The 24,294-nt window shown below is 41.2% G+C and overlaps 1 protein-coding gene across 1 annotated transcript; it reads left to right on the forward strand.

Annotated features, from left to right (window-relative positions):
• The first annotated feature begins 2,930 nt into the window (after positions 1-2,930).
• Positions 2,931-11,794, forward strand: dhrs3b (dehydrogenase/reductase (SDR family) member 3b). The gene is made up of 6 exons (XM_023993042.2): positions 2,931-3,574; positions 8,274-8,417; positions 8,778-8,897; positions 10,763-11,001; positions 11,095-11,220; positions 11,314-11,794. The coding sequence occupies exons 1-6, from the start codon at positions 3,380-3,382 to the stop codon at positions 11,396-11,398; spliced, it is 909 nt and encodes a 302-aa protein (XP_023848810.1). The 5' UTR covers positions 2,931-3,379; the 3' UTR covers positions 11,399-11,794.
• The last annotated feature ends 12,500 nt before the right edge of the window (positions 11,795-24,294 follow it).

Genomic DNA, 24,294 nt, shown 5'->3' on the forward strand with positions numbered 1-24,294 from the left:
AAAAWTTAMAAATCCTATTAGGTGGTACATATTATAAGAAGACAGCATATAGTCATTACAAGCAGTGTAGTTAAACCAAAAATAAATATTGAGTGGAGTACAGCAGAGAGTAGCAGCAGATCATCAACCGAGTTATGAAGGGGGAATAGACCATTTATCCAGTATCGGCTGCCATATGTTGTAAAACATTGAACTTCTATTGTTGGTATTGTGTCMATTTTTTYCCATGTGCATTACATTCCCTAAATCCCGTAACCACATTTCAAAGGTAGGTACAGTTTCCCATTTCCAAAATTGCAATATGAGCATTTTGGCTAATAGAGTACAAAGAGAGACAGCCTTCCCTTCCTGGTTATTCCCATCAACTGTACCAAACAGAGCGATCAATGTGTCTGGGTCTAAAACTCTATCAAAGCCTTGAGATAAGTAATCAAAAATGAGAGCCCAGTTAGCATGTACARTTGAAGTCGGAAGTTTTACATACAACTTAGCCAAATACATTTAAACACAATTTTTCACAATTTCTGACATTTAATCCAGGTAAATATTCCCTGTTTTAGGTCAGTTAGGATCACCACTTTATTTTAAGAATGTGAAATGTCAGAATAACAGTAGAGRAAATTATTTATTTCAGYTTTAATTTCTTTCATCACATTCCCAGTGGGTCAGAAGTTTACATACACTCAATTAGTATTTGGTAGCATTGCCTTTAAATTGTTTAACTTGGGTCAAACGTTTCAGGTAGCCTTCCACAAGCTTCSCACAATAAGKTTGGTGAATTTTGGCCCATTCCTCCTGACAGAGCTGGTGTAACTGAGTCAGGTGGTTAGGCCTCCTTGCTCGCACACGCTTTTTCAGTTCTGCCCCTAAATTTTCTATAGGGTTGAGGTCAGGGCTTTGTGATGACCACTCCAATACCTTGACTTTGTTGTCCTTAAAAGCCATGTTGCCACAACTTTGGAAGTATGCTTGGGGTTATTGTCCATTTGGAAGACCGATTTGCAACCAAGCTTTAACTTCCTGACTGATGTCTTGAGATGTTGCTTCAATATATCCACATCATTTTCGTGCCTCATGATGCCATCTAGTTTGTGAAGTGCACCAGTCCCTCCTGCAGCAAAGCACCCCCACAACATGATGCTGCCACCCCCGTGCTTCACGGTTGGGATGGTGTTCTTCGGCTTGCAAGCCTCCCCCTTTTTCCTCCAAACATAACGATGGTCATTATGGCCAAACAGTTCTATTTTTGTTTCATCAGACCAGAGGATATTTCTCCAAAAAGTACGATCTTTGTCCCCATGTGCATTTGCAAACCGTAGTCTGGCTTTTTCCTTGCTGAGTGGCCTTTCAGGTTATGTCGATATAGGACTCGTTTTACTGTGGATATAGATACTTTGTACCTATTTCCTCCAGCATCTCCACAAGGTCCTTTGCTGTTGTTCTGGGATTGATTCTCTAGGAGACAGAACGCGTCTCCTTCCTGAGCGGTATGACGGCTGCGTGGTCCCATGGTGTTTATACTTGCGTACTATTGTTTGTACAGATGAACGTGGTACCTTCAGGCATTTGGAAATTGCYCCCAAGGATGAACCAGACTTGTGGAGGTMTACAAWTTKTTTTCTGAGGTCTTGGCTGATTTCTTTTGATTTTCCCATGATGTCAAGCMAAGAGGCACTGAGTTTGAAGGTAGGCCTTGAAATACATCCACAGGTACACCTTAAATGATGCCAATTAGCCTATCAGAAGCTTCTAAAGCCATTACATAATTTTCTGGAATTTTCCAAGCTGTTTAAAGGCACAGTCAACTTAGTGAATGTAAACTACTGACCCACTGGAATTGTGATACAGTGAATTATAGTGAAATAATCTGTCTGTAAACAATTGTTGGAAAAATTACTTGTGTCATGCACAACGTAGATGYCCTAACCGACTTGCCAAAACTATAGTCTGTTAACACGAAATTTGTGGAGTGGTTGAAAAACAAGTTTTAATGACTCCAACCTAACTGAATGTAAACTTCCGACTTCAACTGTACCTTAGGACATGTMCAACATAAGTGGGTCATAGTCCCCTCATCCTGCTTGTTCCTCTCACAGTTGTGAGGTGTCTGGGAATATTTTATGCAGTATAACTTTTGAGTAATGTAACCTGTGTATCACCTTAAACTGAACAAGGTTGTGTCTGGCATTCACTGAACTGTGGTTTATATTCCTGAGAGCTTCTACCCAGTCCTACTCATCTGAGTATTCTGAACCAAGTTCCTGCTCCCAAGCCCTTTTAATAGTGTCTGTGGATGCCTCAATGTGGGCCTGTAGCACATCATAAAGTCTAGGATTCTWTGGCTTAATGTCATACTGTGGGATATGTGTYCTTAAGAAATTCCTGATTTGSAGGTATCTGAAAAAATGTGTTACTGGCATGTTAACTTGTTTTGCTTCCTTGCTGCTTGCTCCTGCAGAATTGTGTGCTTCCTATTTTCCCCTCACTTTTTYCCCTCAAATATTTTCGAATCCAGTCACTTGACACATCTACTCCCCGCCTGCTCTCAGTTTCAGAGATTGTGTGTGTGCACACAACCTGGATACTGCAACCAACCCCTTAAACCCCTTAAACCAGTTTGGGTGAATGTTGCCTCATCAAAGTGCCATCAAAGTAATCCAAGTAAGTTATCAAAGCAGGTTATGGCACTTCTCAAGTGCATGAGAAACGTATCCAACTATTACTTATCAGAGAGTGAGAGCAACTGAAATATGCCTTCACAGCAGTGGTGGCCAACGTTTCTCGGGGGTGGGGAGCGAGACAACCATTCACAGCCGACACAGTCAATAAATATATTCCTCACCAGTCAACCTGTCAATCAGGATTAATGGTCTTAAAAAAACTCCCTTCAGATCACAGGTCTTTCCAGCACTGCGAGAACGGGTAGTCAGAGCTCTATAAATTAAGCTGCCAGAGTCAGAGGCGGTAACGTCTAAAGGAAGGAACACAACACACTTGTTGTAGACGATTCCGTAGCGCATGCCTTTGGAGACACTCGCGCCTTCTTTAGGTTACTCGAGTTCAGTTTTGTTAAAAGTAACAAAGTACTACCGGTGTAAAGAGGTATTGAATCAAATAACATAGTTTTGCCAGTATTCGGAATAAACTGAGAAACATGCTTGAGCTCCGTATATTGACGAGGTTATCAATTGTAGGAAATATTGACTTCAAGTGCTGCAGTAGCCTACTTTAGTCTGCTATTAGTTTTAACCCGATAATTACCTAAAAACCTCATCTTGAACTCTGCTCTGCCAAGGACATCACGATTGGAGGATATCGTTACTGAACTTGTGTTTCTGTGTTCGAATTTTAGAATTTAGGCTACTGTACAAGAAGTAACATGGATTTGAAGTGTTTGGGCTGTATGGTTCTGTTCCCCATCCACATTCTATACTACATATTGAAAGCAAGCGTGTGCTTACTGCAACCAAGTAGACGGAGAACCCTGACCAAGGAGGTGGTGCTGATCACAGGCGGGGGGCGAGGTATTGGTCGTCACCTGGCTCAAGAGTTTGCCAAGCAGGGTGCTAAAAAGGTAAATTAAACAGATGCATGCGTTTAGTTTCTTAATTTKGGGTTTTTATTAGGCAACTTGTTGCGCATTAAAAGTGAGTGGGTCTTAGCCTAGGCAATTGGAGTACTCAAAATAGCCAATATTAGCCCACACCTGTGCAGGTTTTCATATATTTTGAATTAGTACATGTTAATTATATGGTTATAACGATGACGGAGTTCATACCCTGTACCAACCTGTACCTCTGAACACATCCTGTGCTATATATACATAGTCTTATTTACACACATTTCTTGACAAAACTATTATTTTTTATTGATSTAGTACCGCCCCACCCCCATCCTATTTTACCAAAATCTCCATGTTTGCAGTAGGTACATTGTGAGGGCAAAGACATCAGTTCGCCCATTTGTTACTCCAATCTATTGTTTCTTCCAATATGAATGCAGGGGGTCATGACCTTAGGAGTAAATGGACCATTGAGATTGCAGGACATCGTCCTCAGTTTTGGTACAAGTTGCACAACAGAGTAGGTCAACCAGAGGGCATGTCTGCAGAAATTGAAGGTCSCCCTCTGACCGTTTGACCGCTGCCATGATATAGTGAAGCACAGAATTATATTTRTTCAGACAAAGCTCCGAAATAGGAGTTATGGCTGAAAATGTATAGTGGATGAGATCAGGCATCATTAATGTCCAGAAGAAAGTTTTATTGGTTTATGACTGCCAGCAGAACTGATCAATTGATAACAGAACCCTGCTATGGATTTGGGATGAATGTGTGCTTCTTTTTTCTACTTGAAACTCTCTGAAGAAACATGTTTGAAAGCTAATCACATAATCCTCACAGAACAAATGTTGTTGTTCATCTGGGACCAGCAAAGGMACACTTACCTATGCCAAGTGCCAACATAAGACATCACATTGCCAGAATAAAACAGATTCAGATGTGTTTTTCAAGCAAACCAGAAAGGCAGAAATTACCTTACATTGAGTTCATTATTGAGGTRAAATGAAGCCTACAGAGGAAGGTGACATGTTTTAGCTGCCTCACCCATCGTAAACATTCACCATCCAGCCAGGGGTCTTATAAATAGTCTCCATCCCCATCCCCCTCCCTAACAAGGAGCAGTCACTTAGGTTTGAAATACCTCAGTGACTACATTGACAGTCCCCGCCAGGCCTCCACTACTGGTCAGACTACCCACAATTCCTATTATAACTTCCTTCAAACATTACACAGCTGAGTGCATAGTGAGCCACCGTGGTGTTCTGTTAGCGCTCATGTGTAATGGACAGAGTCCAGTCCATTTTACACCTCTCGGACACACAGATTGAGACATAATCATTTCACAATGATTTCATATGAATACCACATCCCCCTTTAACAAATCAAATCAAAAGATAGTTGCATGTTCGCTATGTAACTTAGACCAATAATGACTAGCTTTATGAATTGCCATGTGGCGAACGACAGAGTCACAGTTGTTATTTAAGTAATAAGGCCCGAGGGGGTGTGGTATACAGCCAATATACCATGGCTATGGGCGGGTCTYTACGCACGACCCAACACGGAGTGCCTGGATATTGGCCATATACCACAAACCCCAGAGGTGCCTTATTGCTATTATAAACTGGTTACCAACGTAATTAGAGCAGTAAAAATAAATGTTTTGTCAGCATTCATGCCTCAAACAAACCGGTTTATAATTGCTGTTCTTTTATGTGGCCTTTTCCTCATGTAAAATTGCAGCTTATTACTGTCTGAGCTATAAAAAAAACATTTTAAGTTAAAGTGCTTTGGCCTCGCTCATCATCCTTTCATCAACATCTTCTCATGGAAGAACCCAGAGGAAACCTGTGGCTTTTAAAAGCTATCATTTGCTGCTTCACAACAAAGGGGGGTCAGTTTTGCAACTCAATATTTTGATCATAATATTGTGAACATGTGGAAGAAGTACAATTTAGAAAACTAAGAGATAATGCAATCTTTCTCAGCCCTGGCTTCTCATCTGGAGAACTGGGAACATATGCCTCTACCCAGGTTGATTCATTGAAGCACTATATAGTGTGTGTGTGTGCTTGTGTGTGTGTGCTTGTGTGTGTATGCGTGTGCTTGTGTGTGCGTGTGTGTGCACTGCTCCCAGCTGGGTATTGCCCTGCAACTGACCCTGCTGTCTCTGCACTAATTAGACAGCAGCAGGACAGGCGACTGCCTCCTGAACTCCCAAAGCCCTCTCTCCCCGTTTGCCCCTATCCCCTACAGCTGCTGTGAAGAGAAGGGTTCATGCCCATCCTTGAACCCAGGTTTTTCCTTGTCAAATATAATTGTGTTGTGGTGTAGGCATGTGGATGACCACACCGCCAGTTCATCATTGCACCCTGAMCCATCAGCCCTCTGTAATGGCGAAGACTTACTGTCCTTGAATAGACCATCAGTTTTACACAATTGGTGAATGTTTTTTAATCTTGTCAGATATGGCACTTCAGAGTAATCACTGGTTTATCAGAGATACTTAGTCACCTGATGTGAGGGAATTTAGAATTAGTCTTACCTCAACACGTAGGCATTCTAAACTGATAGCTCTAGATTTAACTGCCCATTGTTTGTGTTGGCACTGGCAGATAAGCATAATGAATTAAATAACAGGAAAACACAGTGTGAATACTGTTAGGATGAAATCCTATAAAAGGCTTTCAGTCATTTAACTAGATCCACTTGCCACTTGTCCATCTCTTCTGATTACTAAAATGGGCTGGCAAAGGAAGCAAACAAAAAAGCAATCCTAATTAACTCAAACAAAGACCCATCCAGTGGAAAGACAAACATGTTGAAGTCTTGGAACTGATAAAAACTACATGTCATGCAGATTGTGATCCTCCCACTCAAATGAATGAAGGCCCCAAAGCAAACGTTTCACTTTAAAGTCTCATTCGCTTAGTGCTTCCATTATGTAAATCACAGACAGCTGATCAGATTGCCCTAGATGTAGTGTTGCAGTAAAACAAGACAGATAGCAGCAAAACCTTAGGCAACCTTTGGAAAGCTATGCATGTTTGAGAGGTTGAGATACACTATCCTCCTATTAATTCCTAAAGAAATATGTGCTTATAGCCCCTGGCTGTCTCTGTGTTCTTCACCATCAGGACAAGGATGTCACTGTGACCTGTACTTGTGTCAAGTGATCTTCCCTATTAGAATTAGGATTGTTATAGTTACACAACATTGATATCATACTGTAAGGGTGGATGAAAGACATGCAAGTGCTTGCACTCACGTGCCCACGCACACACCCAGACACACACAAACACACACATACACACAGGATCACTTTCTTTCTGCTCAAATATTAACCTCGGTCACAGGCAACCAACCAAGCTCTACATTGGCCCCCTCAGTACTTCACACASTCACTGTTTTCAGACTCCCTGACCAGAAATGACTGGGCTCATGTGCCCAACAGGCTGTGTAATCTCTTTGAGAATGTGTGTTTGAGAGATGAGGAGGGCTCGACACCTTATTTCATTACTGACCCCAAAGACTGACAGATCTAATTGCCCAATCACTGCCCCCCACCTCCATCCTACCCCATGTTCTCTGCTCTAATGACTGAGCTTCATTTAGCCTCACCAGGCTGATGAAGAGACGKTTCATTCATACTGCAAATCCACCCACTTTATCTCACTCTAAAACTATTTGTTGCACCTAAAAATGGCCTCTCTGTTTTATGAATTAAATGAACATTTCAACCAAATGATGTCTTCTCATCCTTTTGGACCAAATGCTGCATCTTGTTGAGAGCATGGGATGTTGGTATAGTTATTTGGTTTTGGCTACCCATTGTTAACTTCTGAACAAAGAGAGTAAAAACTCAAACGGACGACTAGTAAAAGCTCAAACCAAGGTTTACTCAACCCAAGTCACACAAGCACATATTTATACCTTTTGACTAGGAGTCACCTCTTTGTATGTCTAAGATAAACATCCTTCTCTGTTGTTAGGCAGAAACTCAGTATGTTCCTCTTACTGGTATTGTCATGGTCCTCCCTAAGTTTAGAACATAGGCCTTGAAGTGTGTGTGTGTGTGTGTGTGAGATAGGACAGTAGTTACATTAGATGGTCTTCGGGGTGGGCCCCTCTGGCCCCCCTCCCAGAGGTTTCTTCTCTCTTCAACTGTTGACCGTATCTCGAGTTGAGTTCCACATCCTTCCTTGTCCTACTTCCACAGCAGCTGGCCTGCGTTATCAGGAACTGAGACWAGACTGTTGCCCTTTGCCTTTTTCCTTAAAAATATTAATATCCATGTTTAATAACATGTTTAATAATTCATAATAGTTAATACATTTTCTGTCTCACTCAGTAACTTTCCATACACAAAGTTCCTGTTCACCCTTCATTGAGCCCCAACATATACATTTCTTTTACATGTAAAGTAATCAATAAGTTCTAGTRTGGCAACATGAATAAGTATATTTCAAGCCAGAACCTAACACCATTAAACTTATTTTAGTCATGTTTTTCTCAGGATTTGGACAACAATAAATGTATAGATCGCTGATTGTTGAAAAGCTAAATATCACTATTCAAGCAGCTGCGTTACTTGTTCATCTTCTATTCAGAGCATATTACATAGAGTATTACACAACTTCATTGTCAGTCGTTTTCTAACCCTATTTTGTAACCCATGGCTAGTTTACCTTCAATATGTTTCCTTTCTTAGGTGATCCTGTGGGGCCGCACAGAGAAGTGTCTGAAAGAGACATGCGAAGACATCTCCCAATCAGGAACAGAGTGCCACTACTTCCTGTGCGACGTGGCCAATCGGGAGGAGGTTTACAAGCAGGCCAAGGTGGTCAGAGAGAAGGTATGCTATTTACAGTAGATCCATAGTAAATCCAATGAGCAATATTTATCCAGACAAATAAAAAAGTTGTTTTGAGCCAGTGAAACGCTCACAGGTCAAGGTTTCTATCACTGCTGTTACTCCCCTCCACRGAACTGACAGCGGTTCATAGCTCCTTAATTCCTCTCCACCATCTGACATATAGATTACACCTCAATTGCAATGTCTGGATAAGATAAGAGTGTTGAATATGACTGTCTGTCAGCTCTACTACATAACTTYACATGAAAAGAAAGTAGGTAGAAAGTGGATAACTTCTTAAATATGAGAAATAAAWACGCAGTCTTGTTTTTGACATTTGTTATGTTATTCTTTTCCCAGGTGGGAGATGTTACGATCCTGGTGAATAACGCTGCAGTGGTCCATGGGAAAAGTCTGATGGACTGCGACGATGACGCTCTTTTGAAATCTCAACACATCAACACAATGGGGCAGTTTTGGGTAAGTGTTGTTGAGGTTTAAGAAGAGAGGTGTGGGTTTCCTKATAGTTAGATCAATCTTATCATTCTCCACAAGTGCTTTTAGTGGCCAATAACTTCTTATGGCTGCAGGRGCAGTATTGAGTAGCTTGGATGAAAGGTGCCCAGAGGTGCCCATAGTAAACTGCCTGCTCGTCAGTCCCAGTTGCTAATATATGCATATTATTATTCGTATTGGATAGAAAACACTCTGAAGTTTCTAAAACTGTTTGAATTATGTCTGTGAGTATAACAGAACTCATATGGCAGGCAAAAACCTGAGAAARAATCCAAACAGGAAGTGGGAATTTTGAGGCTGGTCGATTTTCAACCAAGATCCTATTGAATTCACAGTGAGATATGGATGAGTTTGCACTTCCTACGGCTTCCACTAGATGTCAACAGTCCGTAGAACCTTGTCTGATGCCTCTACTGTGAAGTGGGGCCGAAGGAGACAGGAATTAGTCATGTCTATCATGACCTTACCATGCTCTGACCATGCACGTTCATATGAGAGGGAGCTATGTTCCATCGCACATCTGAAGTCAATGTAATTCTCCGGTTGGAACGTTATTCAAGATTTATGTTAAAAAGATTCTAAAGATTGATTCAATACATCGTTTGACATGTTTCTACTGACTGTTACGGAACTTTTGGACATTTCGTCTGCTTTTAGTGAACGCGCTGCCTGACGTTGGATTTGTTTACCAAACACGCTAACAAAAATAGCTATTTGGACATAAATGATGGACATTACCGAACAAAACAAACATTTTTTGTGGAAGTGGGAGTCCTGGGAGTGCATTCCGTCGAAGATCAGCAAAGGTAAGTGAAGATTTATCATGCTTTTTATGAGTTTTGTTGACTGCACAATTTGGCGGGTAACTGTATGGCTTGCTTTTGTGGCTGAACGCTGTTTTCAGATTATTGAATATTGTGTTTTGCCGTAAAGATTTTTGAAATCTGACACAGCGGTTGCATTAAGAACAAGTGTATATTTAATTCTATGTAAAACATGTATCTTTCATCAAAGTTTATGATGAGTATTTCTGTTATTTGACAATTTGCAATTTCTCCTGATATTTTGGAGGCATTTCTGAACAYGGCGCCAATGTAAACTGAGGTTTTTGGGTATAAATATTAACTTTATCGAACAAAACATATATGTATTGTGTAACATGAAGTCCTATGAGTGTCATCTGATAAAGATCATCAAAGGTTAGTGATTCATTTTATCTCTATTTCTAGTTTTTGTGACTCCTGTCTTTGGCTGGAAAAAGGACTGTGTTTGTCTGTGATTTTGCGGTGACCTAACATAATCGTTTGTGGTGCTTTCGCTGAAAAGCCTTTTTGAAATCGGACACTTTGGTGGGATTAACACCAAGATGACCTTTAAAATGGTATGAGATACATGTATGTTTGAGGAATTTTAATTATGAGATTTCTGTTGTTTGAATTTGGCGCCCTGCACTTTCACTGGCTGTTGTCATATCATCCCGTTAACGGGATTGCAGCCATAAGAAGATAACCCTGCATGTTGACAGAGGTGGGCGCCCAGCAGGCATGTCAGTCACAGCTTCATTTAAATGAGTTTAGTGGTRTTTCCAAATGATAGGCTTACTGCTTCAGCCCCTAGGTAGAACATCAGAAGGCCTATGGCACTCTGTTTGAATATAGATCAAACTGTCAGGTTGTGTGCAGACARAAATGCAATCATCAGCTAAAAATAAATGTATACTCAATCTGTGGCTCCACTCGGGCCTGCTTCCCCTGCGTGTCTCTATTTCATGTCTTTAACGGCACATTTTCTCAAAAAACGCCCTCCCTCCCTTTTTCTCCACCATCCAGACTACAAAGGCCTTCCTGCCACGGATGCTGGAGCTCCAGCATGGCCACGTAGTCTGTATAAACTCCATCCTCTCCCAATCGCCCATCCCTGGGGCCATAGATTACTGCACCTCCAAGGCCTCCTCCCTGGCCTTCATGGAGAGCCTGACTCTGGGCCTGCTGGACTGTCCCGGGGTGGGTTGCACCACCGTGCTCCCCTTCCACACCAACACTGAGATGTTCCAGGGTATGAGAGTCAGGTGAGCAACATGGTTCTTCACACTGTAGTTTAGATGAAACCATGTATTGCAGTTACTGCATACCTAATCTTGCTGGTTTTTCTGGTCCTGTAGGTTTCCAGCGCTCTTCCCTCCCCTCAAGCCAGAGACAGTTGCTGAAAGGACTGTGGATGCAGTCAGGACGAACACAGCCTACCTTTACATGCCCTGGACCATGCATGCTCTCGTTGTCMTCAAAAGGTAATGCCTCATGTCATTTTGACCAATTTAAAGTACATACATGTTTTTCACTCATAGGTAACCCCCTATCTCTGTATTTTCTCCACACCCTAGCTTTATGCCACAGGCTGCACTTGAAGAGATCCACAAGTTTTCTGGAACCTATACCTGCATGAACACATTCAAGGGGAGGACATAAACACAAATGATCCTGAATGTCAATACATATCAGAGGAACCTCATTAACTCCAGAGGATGTTGAAGAGAAGTATACATGGGCTACAGGACATTGGGAAACAATGAAAGCCTTTTGAAAGTATGCAGCAAAGTGTCATGGGGACTTCAGCATGTATCGTTGCTTCGGCAGGTAAATTTAGCTTACAAGCTGCTGGAACTTATCCTGGTCACATTCTTGATCTCCTGTGTGTAGTTGGACGGACTTAATACCATTCACACATTGAACATAAGCCATGCAAAACTTGCCTGGATCAACAGCCTTTTTTCCACAAGTCAGTTTTTTTTATTATCCTTTCTTTATCCTACCAATAATGTGTCTTGGAATGGAATCACATTAATAAAATACTTTTTCAGAGAACCATGGTGTCTCTTTGTGCATGTAGACTGGAAAATGTCTACTGAGTGGTCAACACAGCAGAGTTAACCAGATGATTCTCACATGGTAGAGAATGATAACACAGTTATGCAAACCATGAGATCTTTGACAATGCCAGGATGTGTTGTCAAAACAGCAAATGAGCAACATTCATTGGAAGGCAAGACAGATCCATACRTTGCTCACTTATACACTATGAGGAAGATTAGGGCCGGGATTAAATACAAAACCACGTTAAATGACATTTGACATTTAAAGGCAATTTCCAAGCTGACATCTGTAGCGTTGACCATAAATGCGCTAACATTGCCTTTAAAAGTAGCATTTTTCAACTAGAGTGCTCGGATTGAATCCCGGCCACAAGTTGTTGCATGCTGGAAAATAGTTAACCATTAAACCATTCATGTTTTATTGAATAATTGAAAACATGGTTTAAAAAGGCCTTGCGAGATGTATCCCTGATATCATCAAAGAGAACCTTGTAAATTACAATATGTGTGGTGTCGGGGGAAACCTGATTTAGAAGGACAAGCTTTCATCTTCCAGAGTGGAGGTATTTAATGATTAATAAATAGACCTTGGTTATCTTTATGACATTGCCATGCTGTACTATATCATCAGGGGAATAATGTACAGTTATCTTTGCCCTCCTTGCTGTGTGAGAGAGACACTTCCTCTAGTTAAAGTGATGCTCTGAAATGTTGTATAATTTCAGCTAGTAGTTTTGAATGTGGTGCTCACAAGACAAGACGGGTCCCCGTTTTTGTGTACAATGTCATCCACTTGTGTACTTACAATTTGTATGATATGTTACGAATCCAATTCATACAATATGTTACACATTTGTTGTGCTTAAGATCCTGGACTGCATCTTTAATAAAGTGATCTATAGTATAGTGCGCATATAAACACCCAGAGCTGTGTTGTTGCTTTGCCTTCTGTCTGAGCAGAAGGCAAAGCAAGCACACACACAAAGCCCCAGGCCAACCAATAAGAGAACTGTAAAAACAGGGAAAGTGTCTACCCTTTGGCTGCCAGACAAGACTCATAAACATTCATTTGAATCCCAACGAACCATAAATGCCCTACTGTGTGCTCAAGATAGGGCCGCTCATTATGATTAGTAGGTGACCCGCACCGCACTGGTCAGAGGGAGAGAGAATGTGCTCTGCTGGGAGAAAACCTGAGCCTCTGTTAACCTTTTTTTTTTTTTAAACGTTCCCAACGTAAACGGACATTTTCTCTGGCCCAGATCGTAAAATATGCATATAATTTACAGATTAGGATAGAAAACACTCCAAAGTTTCCAAAACTGTCAAAATATTGTCTGTGAGTATAACAAAACGTATTCTGCAGACGAAAACCTGAGAAAATATAACCCGGAAGTGATATTWTTTTTTTTWWACTGTTTTTCTGGGACCGTCTTTCTTCCATTTAAAGGGGTATCAACCAGATTCCTTTTCCAATGGCTTCCTCAGGCTGTGACCAGGCTTTAGACATAGTTTTAGGCTTTTATTTTGAAAAATGAACGCGATTTTTCAAAACTAGTCAAGTGTCCTCCGAATAGTTCCTACGCGCGAGAGAGGAGCTCTCCATTTTCCGTTTGTCTCTTAAAGAATAGGTTATCTTCTTGAGAATACAGGGGGTGCTATTTTCCCATTAGCATAATTTGCTCTACAGATTAAACTGCCTCTTATTCAATTATTGCTCTTACTATATGCATATAAATAATACCATTGGAAAGAAAACAATCTCTAGTTTCTAAAACCGTTTCAATTTTGTCTCTGAGTGATACAGAAGTCATTTGACAGCACTTTCCATGACCAAGAAGAAAAAAGCAAGATGTGTATGCCAGCTTCAACGCTCTGCCTATATATGGTCGTGCCCCCTATGACCCGAAACACACCTCATTGGCCTTCCTCTGGGTGTCAAGAGGACGTCAGAGGAAAAAATATCTTGTTTATCTGGGACTGACGTGAAAAACGAGCTAATTCTTTGGCGTGACCGACAACTTCCGGTTTTCTAAATCGTGCGACTTGTAGCTGCGATTGTCTTCTGTTGTGCGGCCATTATGGATGAAAACTATCTCCGTCTCGAAGTTTGTTTGATACATGTGACCAGATCATCGTAATGTATGTTTTTTCATATAGTTAACAGATTATTAGAATTTTTTCGGGAGTTTTGTGGTGTTCCGTTGTCTGATTTTATTTACGTTTGAGAGATCCGTGCCACTCGACCAGTACCTGTGCTAAATGGAGTGGGAAAGGAACAATTCTGAACGGAACCAAAGACTCATCTTGAGCAAAGGACACTTTGATCAACATTCTGATGAAAGATCAGCCATAGTAAGACCAATTTACGATGTTATATCATATCTGTTGTGCATGTGAACTGGCCGTGGGCGCCTAGCCGAATCTGCCTGGTATAGCTATGCTAATTTAGCGCTACATTTTGTTTTCGTTATAAAACATTTAATAAATCTGAAATATTGTTTGGATCACCAGATGTTGGGCTTTCAATATCTGTACGCTGTGTATTTTTCTGAAATGTTTTAAGATGAGTAATTCGTTATATGACGTTGGTCTCTGTAATTGTTCTGGCTGGGTCAGCACTATTTCAGATTGCAGCTGCAATGTAGAACTGTGATTTATACCTGAAAAATGCACATTTTTCCAAAAAAAAAACTATGCTATACCATAAATATGTTATCAGACTGTCATCTTATGAAGTTGTTTCTTGGTTAGTGGCTATATATATTTTTATTTAGTCGAATTAGTGATAGCTACTGACGCAGGAAAAAACTATGGGAGTAAAAAAATCGTGTCCTTTGCTAACGTGGTTAGCTAATAGATTTACATATTGTGTCTTCCCTGTAAAACATTTAAAAAATCTGAAATGGTGGCTTTATTCACAAGACCTGTATCTTTCATCTGGTGTCTTGGACTTGTGATTTAATGATATTTAGATGCTACAAGTTACTTGTGACGCTATGCTAGCTATGCTACTCAGTGGGGGGGGGGGTGGGGGTGCTACCGGATCAGGTTGGTGACTCGTGAGAAGTTATGGTCGGTTGAAATATTATCGATTATGTTTGTTAACCTTTCTAGCCCCGGCGTTCCGCTAGCGGAACTCCCACATCCACTGAAAAGGCAGAGCGCGAAATTCCAAAAAATTTTTTTTGAAATATTTAACTTTCACACATTAACAAGTCCAATACAGAAAATGAAAGATACACATCTTGTGAATCCAGTCAACATGTCCGATTTTTTAAATGTTTTACAGCGAAAACACCACATTATTTTATGTTAGCTCACCACCAAATACAAAAAAGGACAGACATTTTTCACGAACAGGTAGCATGCACGAAACCAACCAAACTAACCAAGAACCAACCAAACTAACCAAGACAACTTCATCAGATGGACAGTCCTATAACATGTTACAAAAATGTGCAATGTGCATATTTGAGGTATAAATCAGTTTTACATTTCTGCTACCATCACAGCTACGTCAGAAATAGCACCGAAGCAGCCAGAGTAATTATAGAGACCAACGTGAAATACCTAAATACTCATCATAAAACATTTCTGAAAAATACATGGTGTACAGCAAATTAAAGACAAACATCTTGTGAATCCAGCCAATATTTCCGATTTTTTAAGTGTTTTACAGCGAAAACACAATATAGCATTATATTAGCTTACTACAATAGCCTACCACACAACCGCATTCATTCATCAAGGCACGTTAGCGATAGCAATAGGCACGTTAGCGTTAGCAATAAACCAGCAAAATATATTAATTTCACTAACCTTCATAAACCTTCCTCAGATGACAGTCCTATAACATCAGGTATTTACATACACTTATGTTTTGTTCGAAAATGTGCATATTTAGAGCTGAAATCAGTGGTTATCCATTACGCTAACGTAGCATCTTTTTCCCAGAATGTGCGGATATTTCTATTAGACTCTCACTATTCTGACCAAATAGCTATTCATAAACATTACAAAAAAATACATGTTGTATAGGAAATGATAGATACACTAGTTCTTAATGCATCGCAGTGTTAGAATTCTAAAAATATCTTCATTACGAACATAAGGCTTATGTATTAGCGAGAGAGTGGCCAAAACCTGGGCGCAAAACTACTAGTACACAGTTCGACAGATATATGAAATAGCATCACAAAATGGGTCCTACTTTTGGTGATCTTCCATCAGAATGTTGTACAAGGGGTCCTTTGTCCAGAACAGTCTTGTTTGGATTTAAACATCGTTTTTCCCTCTTGAATTAGCAAGCACACTGGCCAAGTGGCGCGAAGCTCTCCATCGTCAACAAACACAGACAACGCAACACGCCTAACGTCCCGAAAAAATTTCAATAATCTAATAAAACTATATTGAAAAAACATACTTTACGATGATATTGTAACATGTATCAAATAAAATCAAAGCCGGAGATAGTATTCGCCTATAACGACAGCTTTCCAGAAGGCAATTCCAGGTCCAACTTCGCGCTTTTCAGAAAACAGGAAATGGCGGACACGTCATTCCAACAGGATTTATTCCACCTCAGACCAAGATAAACACTTCATTTCTTCTCTCACTTCCTCTTGACATCTAGGGGAAGGTGTATGATGTGCATGTATACTCATACGTATCATGCCCATTTAAAGGCATGCCCTTGAACAGAGCATCATTTTCAGACTTTCCACTTTCTGGTCAGAAGGTGTGCTGCCAAATGAGTTCTGTTTTACTCACAGACAAATTCAAACGGTTTTAGAAACTAGAGAGTGTTTTCTATCCATAGTAATAATAATATGCATATTGTACGAGCAAGAATTGAGTACGAGGCCGTTTAAATTGGGCACGAATTTCCCCCAAAGTGAAAACAGCGCCCTCTGTCCTCATCAGGAAACAACCTGAGGATTGATTATAAAAAACATTTGACATGTTTCTACGACCATTACGGATACTTTTTGGAATTTGTCGAATGGAACACGGCTTTGGTTTTCTCAAGATAATGCGCAACCCAAATAGCGTTTTTTTGTGATAAAAGTAACATTTATCGAACAAAAAGAACATTTGTTGTGTAACTGGGAGTCTCGTGAGTGGAAACATCCGAAGATTATCAAAGATAAGCGATTCATTTTATTGCTTTTCTGACTTTCGTGACCAAGCTAACCAAGCTAATATAAGGCTAGCTGTTGTAGCATTGAAAGCTACACTCACAAAAGCTTGGATTTCTTTCGCTGTAAAGTATATTTTCAAACTCTGACACGATAGGTGGATTAACAACAAGCTAAGCTGTGTTTTGGTATATTTCACTTGTGATTGCATGATTATAAATATTTTTAGTAATATTTTTTAATCTGATACGTTTGGAAATTTTCATCTTCCTTTCAGGACCGGAACGAGGCTGTAATTTTCTCAACATAACGCGCAACCCAAATGGCATTTCTTTGTTATAAACGTAATATTTTTTCGAACAAAAAGAACATTTATTGTGTAACTGGGAGTCTCGTGAGTGCAAACATCCGAAGATTATCTAAGGTAAGCGATTAMTTTTATTGCTTTTCTGACTTTCGTGACCATGCTAATTTGGGGCTAGCTGTTGTAGCATTGAAAGCTACACTCACAAAAGCTTGGATTTCTTTCGCTGTAAAATATATTTTCAAAATCTGACACGATAGGTGGATTAACAACAAGCTAAGCTGTGTTTTGGTATATTTCACTTGTGATTGCATGATTATAAATATTTTTTGTAATATTTTTGCATTTGGYGCCCTGCAATTCTAGCGGTKGTTTAGGAAAGTGATCCCGTAAAAGGGATTCGTAGCACAGAGAAGTTAAGGGCCTGTTTTTCATTCCCTGACTGGGCTATATTTGTTGCTAAAGAAGAGGGAGAAGACTGAGGCATGTTGAGACTGAACTAGGTCGATGAGGGAGCTATGTAGTGCAAGTATGATGGAAGAGAGCAAGGTTAGCCAAATGGTGGATAAATCAGAGGGAGGCTTATACACACAAACACAAACAGTCTTTGAGCCTGAGGTACCAGGCACAGGTGGAAGCAGGTGTGAATAGGGTAGAGGTGTTGATGCATAGAGAGAGAACTACAGTACATGTCACACTGTCTTATTGGCCTCACCTAGAACAGCGGTACACTCAGAACATTCTGGCATGAAGTAACAAAGAAATAAGATGCAGATATATGTAAAGTAACTACATTTTCAGTAATATTAAGGGATTTGAGCTGAGGAAGAATTCAGCACATCTATTGTCTTAGATTGATATMATTAAAGCATATGGTTTAATCGGAGACAGGCATGGTCCACTGTCCTCTAAATTCTCTCACAGCCTTCTTCCCCATCAGCAATCAGAAACTATTGTTGCATTGCTCTTAAATTGACTGTAATAATCTGCCATATTTGTGCTTCACTTTAAAGCTGCAAGCCTGAGTGTACTTTCCTAAATTCTTCCCAAGCATTTGGAACCCCAACAGAGGTGCTCGGAGTCCCCCTCCAATGATCTATTAAATACGTTATAGGCCTTTGGCTCTGGAGTCCATTTAGCTAGTAGTTCAGTGATGCCGAATGCATGTACAATTCTGGGCAGTGCAGCATTCTGTCGTCTCTCACTTCATCTAATCCCCTGACTCTGACTTTCTTGGCCGTTGGTTCCTCACAGCCTGATATTGGGGCATTGCAGCATTAGCAAAGCCCTAGGCAAACAAACTATTGATAGGTGCTAGGAGGACAGTGATGAATGGAATTATCCTGCAATAAACATTCTGACAATGCAGTCATTGTATTCCAATGAGTGAAACAAATGTCTCATCCTGACTGGTTGCATCACCATATCAGAGGAAGGCCCTAAAAATTGCCAAAGAGTCCAGCCACCCTAGTTATAGACTGTTCTCTCTGCTACCGCGGGGCTAGTGGTACCAGAGTCTAGGTCCAAAAGGCTTCTTAACAGCTTCTACCCCCAAGCCATAAACCAATCAAATGGCTACCCGGACTATTTGCATTGACCCCCCCCCCCCCATCACCCCCATGTTTACGCTGCTGCTACTCTGTTATTATTACTATGCATGGTAATTTTACCTACATGTACATATTACCTTAATTACCTTGACTAACCTGTGCCCCCGCACATTGACTCTCTACCGGTACCCCCTGTATTTAGCCTCGTTACTGTTATTTTATTGTTGCTCTTTAATTATTATTTTTCTTCTTTTTTATTAGTAAATACTTTCTTAACACTTATTTTTCTTAAAACTGCATTGTTGGTTAAGGGCTTGTAAGTAAGCATTTCACTGTTGTATTCAGTGGATGTGACAAATACAATTTGATTTGAAATATGTCCCAAAATTTCTCTGTTCGTTTTTTGTTAGCATTCTTGCCAGTCTAATGCTATGTTCATCCATCAAGAGGCAGGTTGGTTGTGTGATAAAAGGGTCAGTACTAACCCCCAGCAAGGGGCCCGCCTCCACAGCTCGGTTGGCCTGTCAAGCAACAAGAAATATTGAGCAGCAGGGGTTAGAGGTCCAAGGACCAGTGAGCTCAGAGGATGTCAAGGGCAAGTAAATGCCTTTGGTYATAGCTGTGGTAAAACACACACTGTGGCTGTAGTGTTTGTGTACACTGAAGGTGACCTGGAAAGCCAAGCAACTCTACAGCTTCATGATTGTCAAATGTGATTGCGTTTCATTGATTTACTACTACTACTAAACATTGACAGTTATTTGAAAATGATAAATGTTAATAAAAAAATTCAAGATATCAAATTATTTTCTTTATACTACTAGCTGACTGAAATGGGACCRATTCGATATTAAAAGCTTTGAAATGAGACCTACTGAGTAGAGTMATTTATTATTGGATGCTGGCCACACAAAACCGTACAGGTCTCCTAACAATCAGTGCAGAACACCATATCTTCCTATGATCTTTGTGGGATAAAGGTTTCGGAGCCGCACTGCATACTTCCTCTCCTCCTATCTCTTGTTTTTCATTAAGGTTCATTTCTGGAACAGCGTATCACGTCGACACATCTGATCAGGAACAACAACAGTGCCACGGAGATCACAGAGAGCGCCATGCACATCTGACAAGGAATTGCATAACGGAGTATCGTGAAATAAACGTATTGCTTTCAAGCATCTCTCTGCTGTGTTAAAACAGACTGATACTGGCATAAAAGGCCTGGATTCGGTCCGTCRTGGTTGCCATTTATTTCTGTTTTTCTACCCTAATTTTAGATGAAATGTGTTAATCTTTTCTGATTTTAGCTTAAGGCATGATCTTCTAAAGGTCCAATATGATTGGATTCAACCTGGGTGGGGACTAGTGTACATACTTTGAATGTTATGCTTTTGAACATTGACAGTTAACTAGAGAAAGTGGGAGGTAAGCTCTCAGTGGGAAAACAAAGCAAAGCTGTCTTTTCAGAAAGAGGAGAAGGCAAACAGTCAGAGGTTGTGTGTGGGTGTGTGTGGGTGAAACACAGTTCACACTATGCATGGGCTGGGGATATTTATAAAGCCCACCAGGCATCACGTCAGGAGGTTAGGCTGAAAAATGTTGTTCCCAGATGGACTGTCTCAGGCGGATAATTTATTACTGAACTGCTTCCTCATAGGTTACGCAATGGTGCCACAGCTCCACTGAACTCTGCTGTCAGATCATACCATCCTCTCCCTGCTGCCCTGCCAGCAGCCTGCCTTGATCAAGGTGAATCACAAGTGGGTCAAGGGGAAGAATCCTCATCTCAGTGCCCCGGGCATAAAAGAGAACAGCTTAAAAAGCTTATGCACTCTCTCCAAAACACGCCATCCAAGTCACAACTGAGTGAGACACCAGATGTGAACTTTTGTGTGGACTTTTCTTGCCATTTKTTACTATTAACAGGAACGTCTGCTGGAATAAAGAAGATGGTATAGTCAAACTRCACTTTCATTGCTGGCTTGGTTTGGAAAACCTCTAAATCCCTGGCAATGCAATATTCCATAAACATTGGCCTCTCTAGTCCAAGGCCTGAGAGCTAGTCATATGGTTTGGAGGCGGCCKTTGTGAACTACACCTGAACCCATCTAAATGGAAACAGCCCAAATACACAGAGTGCGTCATGATGAAAGCATTTCCCTAAAGAGAGGAGAGGATGTGGGTTATCAAGCAGTGCAGGAGAGAAGAATAGCTATTTCCCAGAGGAGTGAGTCAGCATGCAGCTAAGATAGCTTTCTAGGCAGCAAAACCACTGTGGAAAAACACAATGATTATAGTGGTGATAATCAACCCACTTTGATCACCTTAGTACAGAACCTGAGGTTCCTTCCTTCCTTCCACCATTTGGACAGTCCACATTGGTGCACATTGCTGCAGCTACTGCTRCAAAGTGGTTAGGCTAGCATTCCCAAAGCCCCTTTCAATACAGAGAGGATAGGGTAGGAGAATGAGGCCTGTCCCAGATAGCTGAGCAGCTATCAGGCAACATACAGGAAAATGGAATCCAAAAGTGGATATTAATTGTTCTCCAAAACCCTTGCACTAACAAATGAACGCACATTTATAAGCTCCTGCATTAAAGAACACCCACACAAAGGCTGAGAGCTTACAATCTGTGGGTGGTCAAAACAGAGCAGCCATGTGCATCCTCCTACACATGATGGTCCACTGACAATGGAGTGGGACAATGAACACACACACACACACACACACACACAGTCTGCGGCTCACACAGAAGCTGAAAAGATCAATTGTCTGCTCAACACCTTGGAGTTGAAAGGTTGGCTGTGGAGGCCGTAATTAGCATTCAAAGGGACAAATGAATCTTTTTCCAACCAGCTTTGGGCATGTTTGAGTTGGGCCCTGGAAGACCTTATCGTGYTATCCTGAACATTCTGAATACAGGTTAGTCTGCACCACTAATGAGAAGCCATTCTAATTGGAGGACGCCTCCCACAGCTTGGCCAATGGGATTTGGTTTTTAGAGCACTTATTATTTCACAATAGAGATGATTTTTGTTCAAGCCATTTAATTTAGTGACAACATTCTATGCAATAATTTCAGTGATCTTAATGTAGTCTCTGAGGTCAGATAATACACGCAGATCTACAGAGTTTTTACAGGAATAAAGCCCAAATGAATGATGCACTGTAACGATATGCGCTGAGAGCCGGGAAGCAAGTTCAGGGAGTGAGTGTTTTAAWAAATAAACGCAACATAATACAAAACAAGAAACTCAAAMAGCACACAGACATGAAACAGAAACAGAAACAATGACGCCTGGGGAAGCAACCAAAGGGTGTGACATATATAGGACAGGTAATCAAGGAAGTGATGGAGTCCAGGTGAGTGTCATAATGCGCGTAATGATGGTGACAGGTGTGCGCCATAACGAGCAGCCTGGTGACCTAGAGGCTGGAGAGGGAGCACACGTGGCATGCACATCACAGTAATATACACTCTTAGAAAAAAAGGTGCTATCTAGAATCTAAAAGGGTTCTTCGGCTGTCCCCATAGGGGAACCCTTTGAAGAAGCTTTTTGGTTCCAGGTAGAACCCTTTTGGTTTCCATGTAAAARACCTTTCCAAAACGGGTTCTACCTGAAACCAAAAAGGGTTCTCCTATGGGAATAGCCGAGGAACCCTTTTTTCTAAGAGTGTACAGTAGGTTCAAACAATCTGATCTGTATTTGATATTCACTCAAATACAAACAAATGATCCTCGACTCTTTATGACACAGTAATCAACCAGTTGTACTGTAAGGCAAATTAAGAATTTCCACCCATGTGGACGTGTCCCAATCTAACTTGCCAGTGGGATGAGTTTGTGTCTTCCATAGCTTCATAACTACTCTGACTGACATTTCTTTACTGAGCCTGAGCCAGGCTGGGATGAGCCAGACTGGACTGGGATTGAACTTAGTCGTGGAATTCCAACATCTGGCTTGTATCTGCAGCTTACGGTCATTTGGATGCAGTTGATGGTTTCCAGTAGATTCACAAAGGCTGAATTGTTCTTGGTTTTGGGTCTTGTCTGCCTCAGGCTCCAAGGGTGCGGTGCTCTGGCGCCTGACAGTCACAGCTGGGCCTGCCTGTCAAATACTTGTATGACAGAGGAGAGGAACGACTTATCCCTCGCCTGAGAATGAGGAGAGTATGTGCAGGTCATCATATCATGTGCAGGTCATCATCACATCATGGATAGGCCTCTGAGACAGATGGGATATCCAAGATATTTCACACCAACAGTACAGTTATTGTAAAATAATGGTTTGCCAAAGGTTTGGGCCTGAAATCATGCTTTTTCCAACAATGCAAACATATTTTGCTGATTGTGTCTATTGAACACAGCCAAATGAAATCACTCTGCAGCACAACTATTAAAGGGACTCATAATGATGAAAACTTCCTGTACTCAACTTGGCCACACTCTAGCCCCTCCTCCCTCAGCACAGACCCACAATACACTGTCAGTTTGACAGTTGGGTTCAACACCAGGTCAAGCTCTGGGTTTGACAGTGGGCCAACCAGTCTTCAACGGGAGTTCAGCAGACAGTTTTCCACAAAGAGCTCGCTTACACAGAGGGGATTCTGGCTTATTGGCCTTTCCTATTTAACCATCCTGGCTGGAATTAGTGCCATCTCTCTCACAGTTCAAACCATTTGGCTGTTTTTACAGGCTACAGACACAAATATAATTTACAGTATTATAGTGTCAAAGAAGTTCCTTTTTCCTGGAGCAAACAGTTCCGWCTAGTTCCTGTGCAGAGTTTATGAGATCATGCTGTCCTTTTTATATTTATCATGTATCATTCCTCAGCGACAATCTGTGTGATTCATTGAGATGTTAGCAACATGTTATCTGTATAATTTGTGGGACAATGTGAGGCAATTTTTTATGTGTATAAGTATGTACACATGCATGTTTGTATTTCGGTCTGCATTTTTCAAAGTTAACCAGATTGATTATAAGGTTTCTATGTTTATCTGTGTTTGTCTGTCTGTGTTGAGCTCATGTTTGTGTGAGTGTGTGCTGGGTGCAGTGCACGTACAGTATTGCTGTGTTCCTCTGTATGTGCTGGTGTGCAATGCGGGCTGGGCTGGTTGACTGGGGAGCTGACTGAGGGACATGGATCCTGCACATTGAGTGTGTGAACTTTGGCTGAACCCTCGGGTGTACTGTTACAGGCACGCTCTAACAACCTCGCCCCGATGACCCGGCTCGCGACTGCACAGTTCACGGGGAGGTCCTCTCCTCACKCACAGCCTCTTTTCTCCCCCCTCTCCCTCTCCCTYCCACTCCCCACCCCCTTTCAGCTCCCTCAACACCCTCCTTCACCTCTCTACCCTCCCTCACCCCTAAATCTCCGTGCTCTGTTCTGTTCCTCACCGCCTTTCTTTTCCCTTTTTCTCTCTCCACCATGCCATAGTCAACAAGAYAGGAACAGTCTCTCTGTTGGCACCTCAGGAAGAYGGC

The sequence above is a fragment of the Salvelinus sp. IW2-2015 genome, linkage group LG1, assembly GCF_002910315.2.
Source record: "Salvelinus sp. IW2-2015 linkage group LG1, ASM291031v2, whole genome shotgun sequence".
Classification (NCBI taxonomy): domain Eukaryota; kingdom Metazoa; phylum Chordata; class Actinopteri; order Salmoniformes; family Salmonidae; genus Salvelinus; species Salvelinus sp. IW2-2015.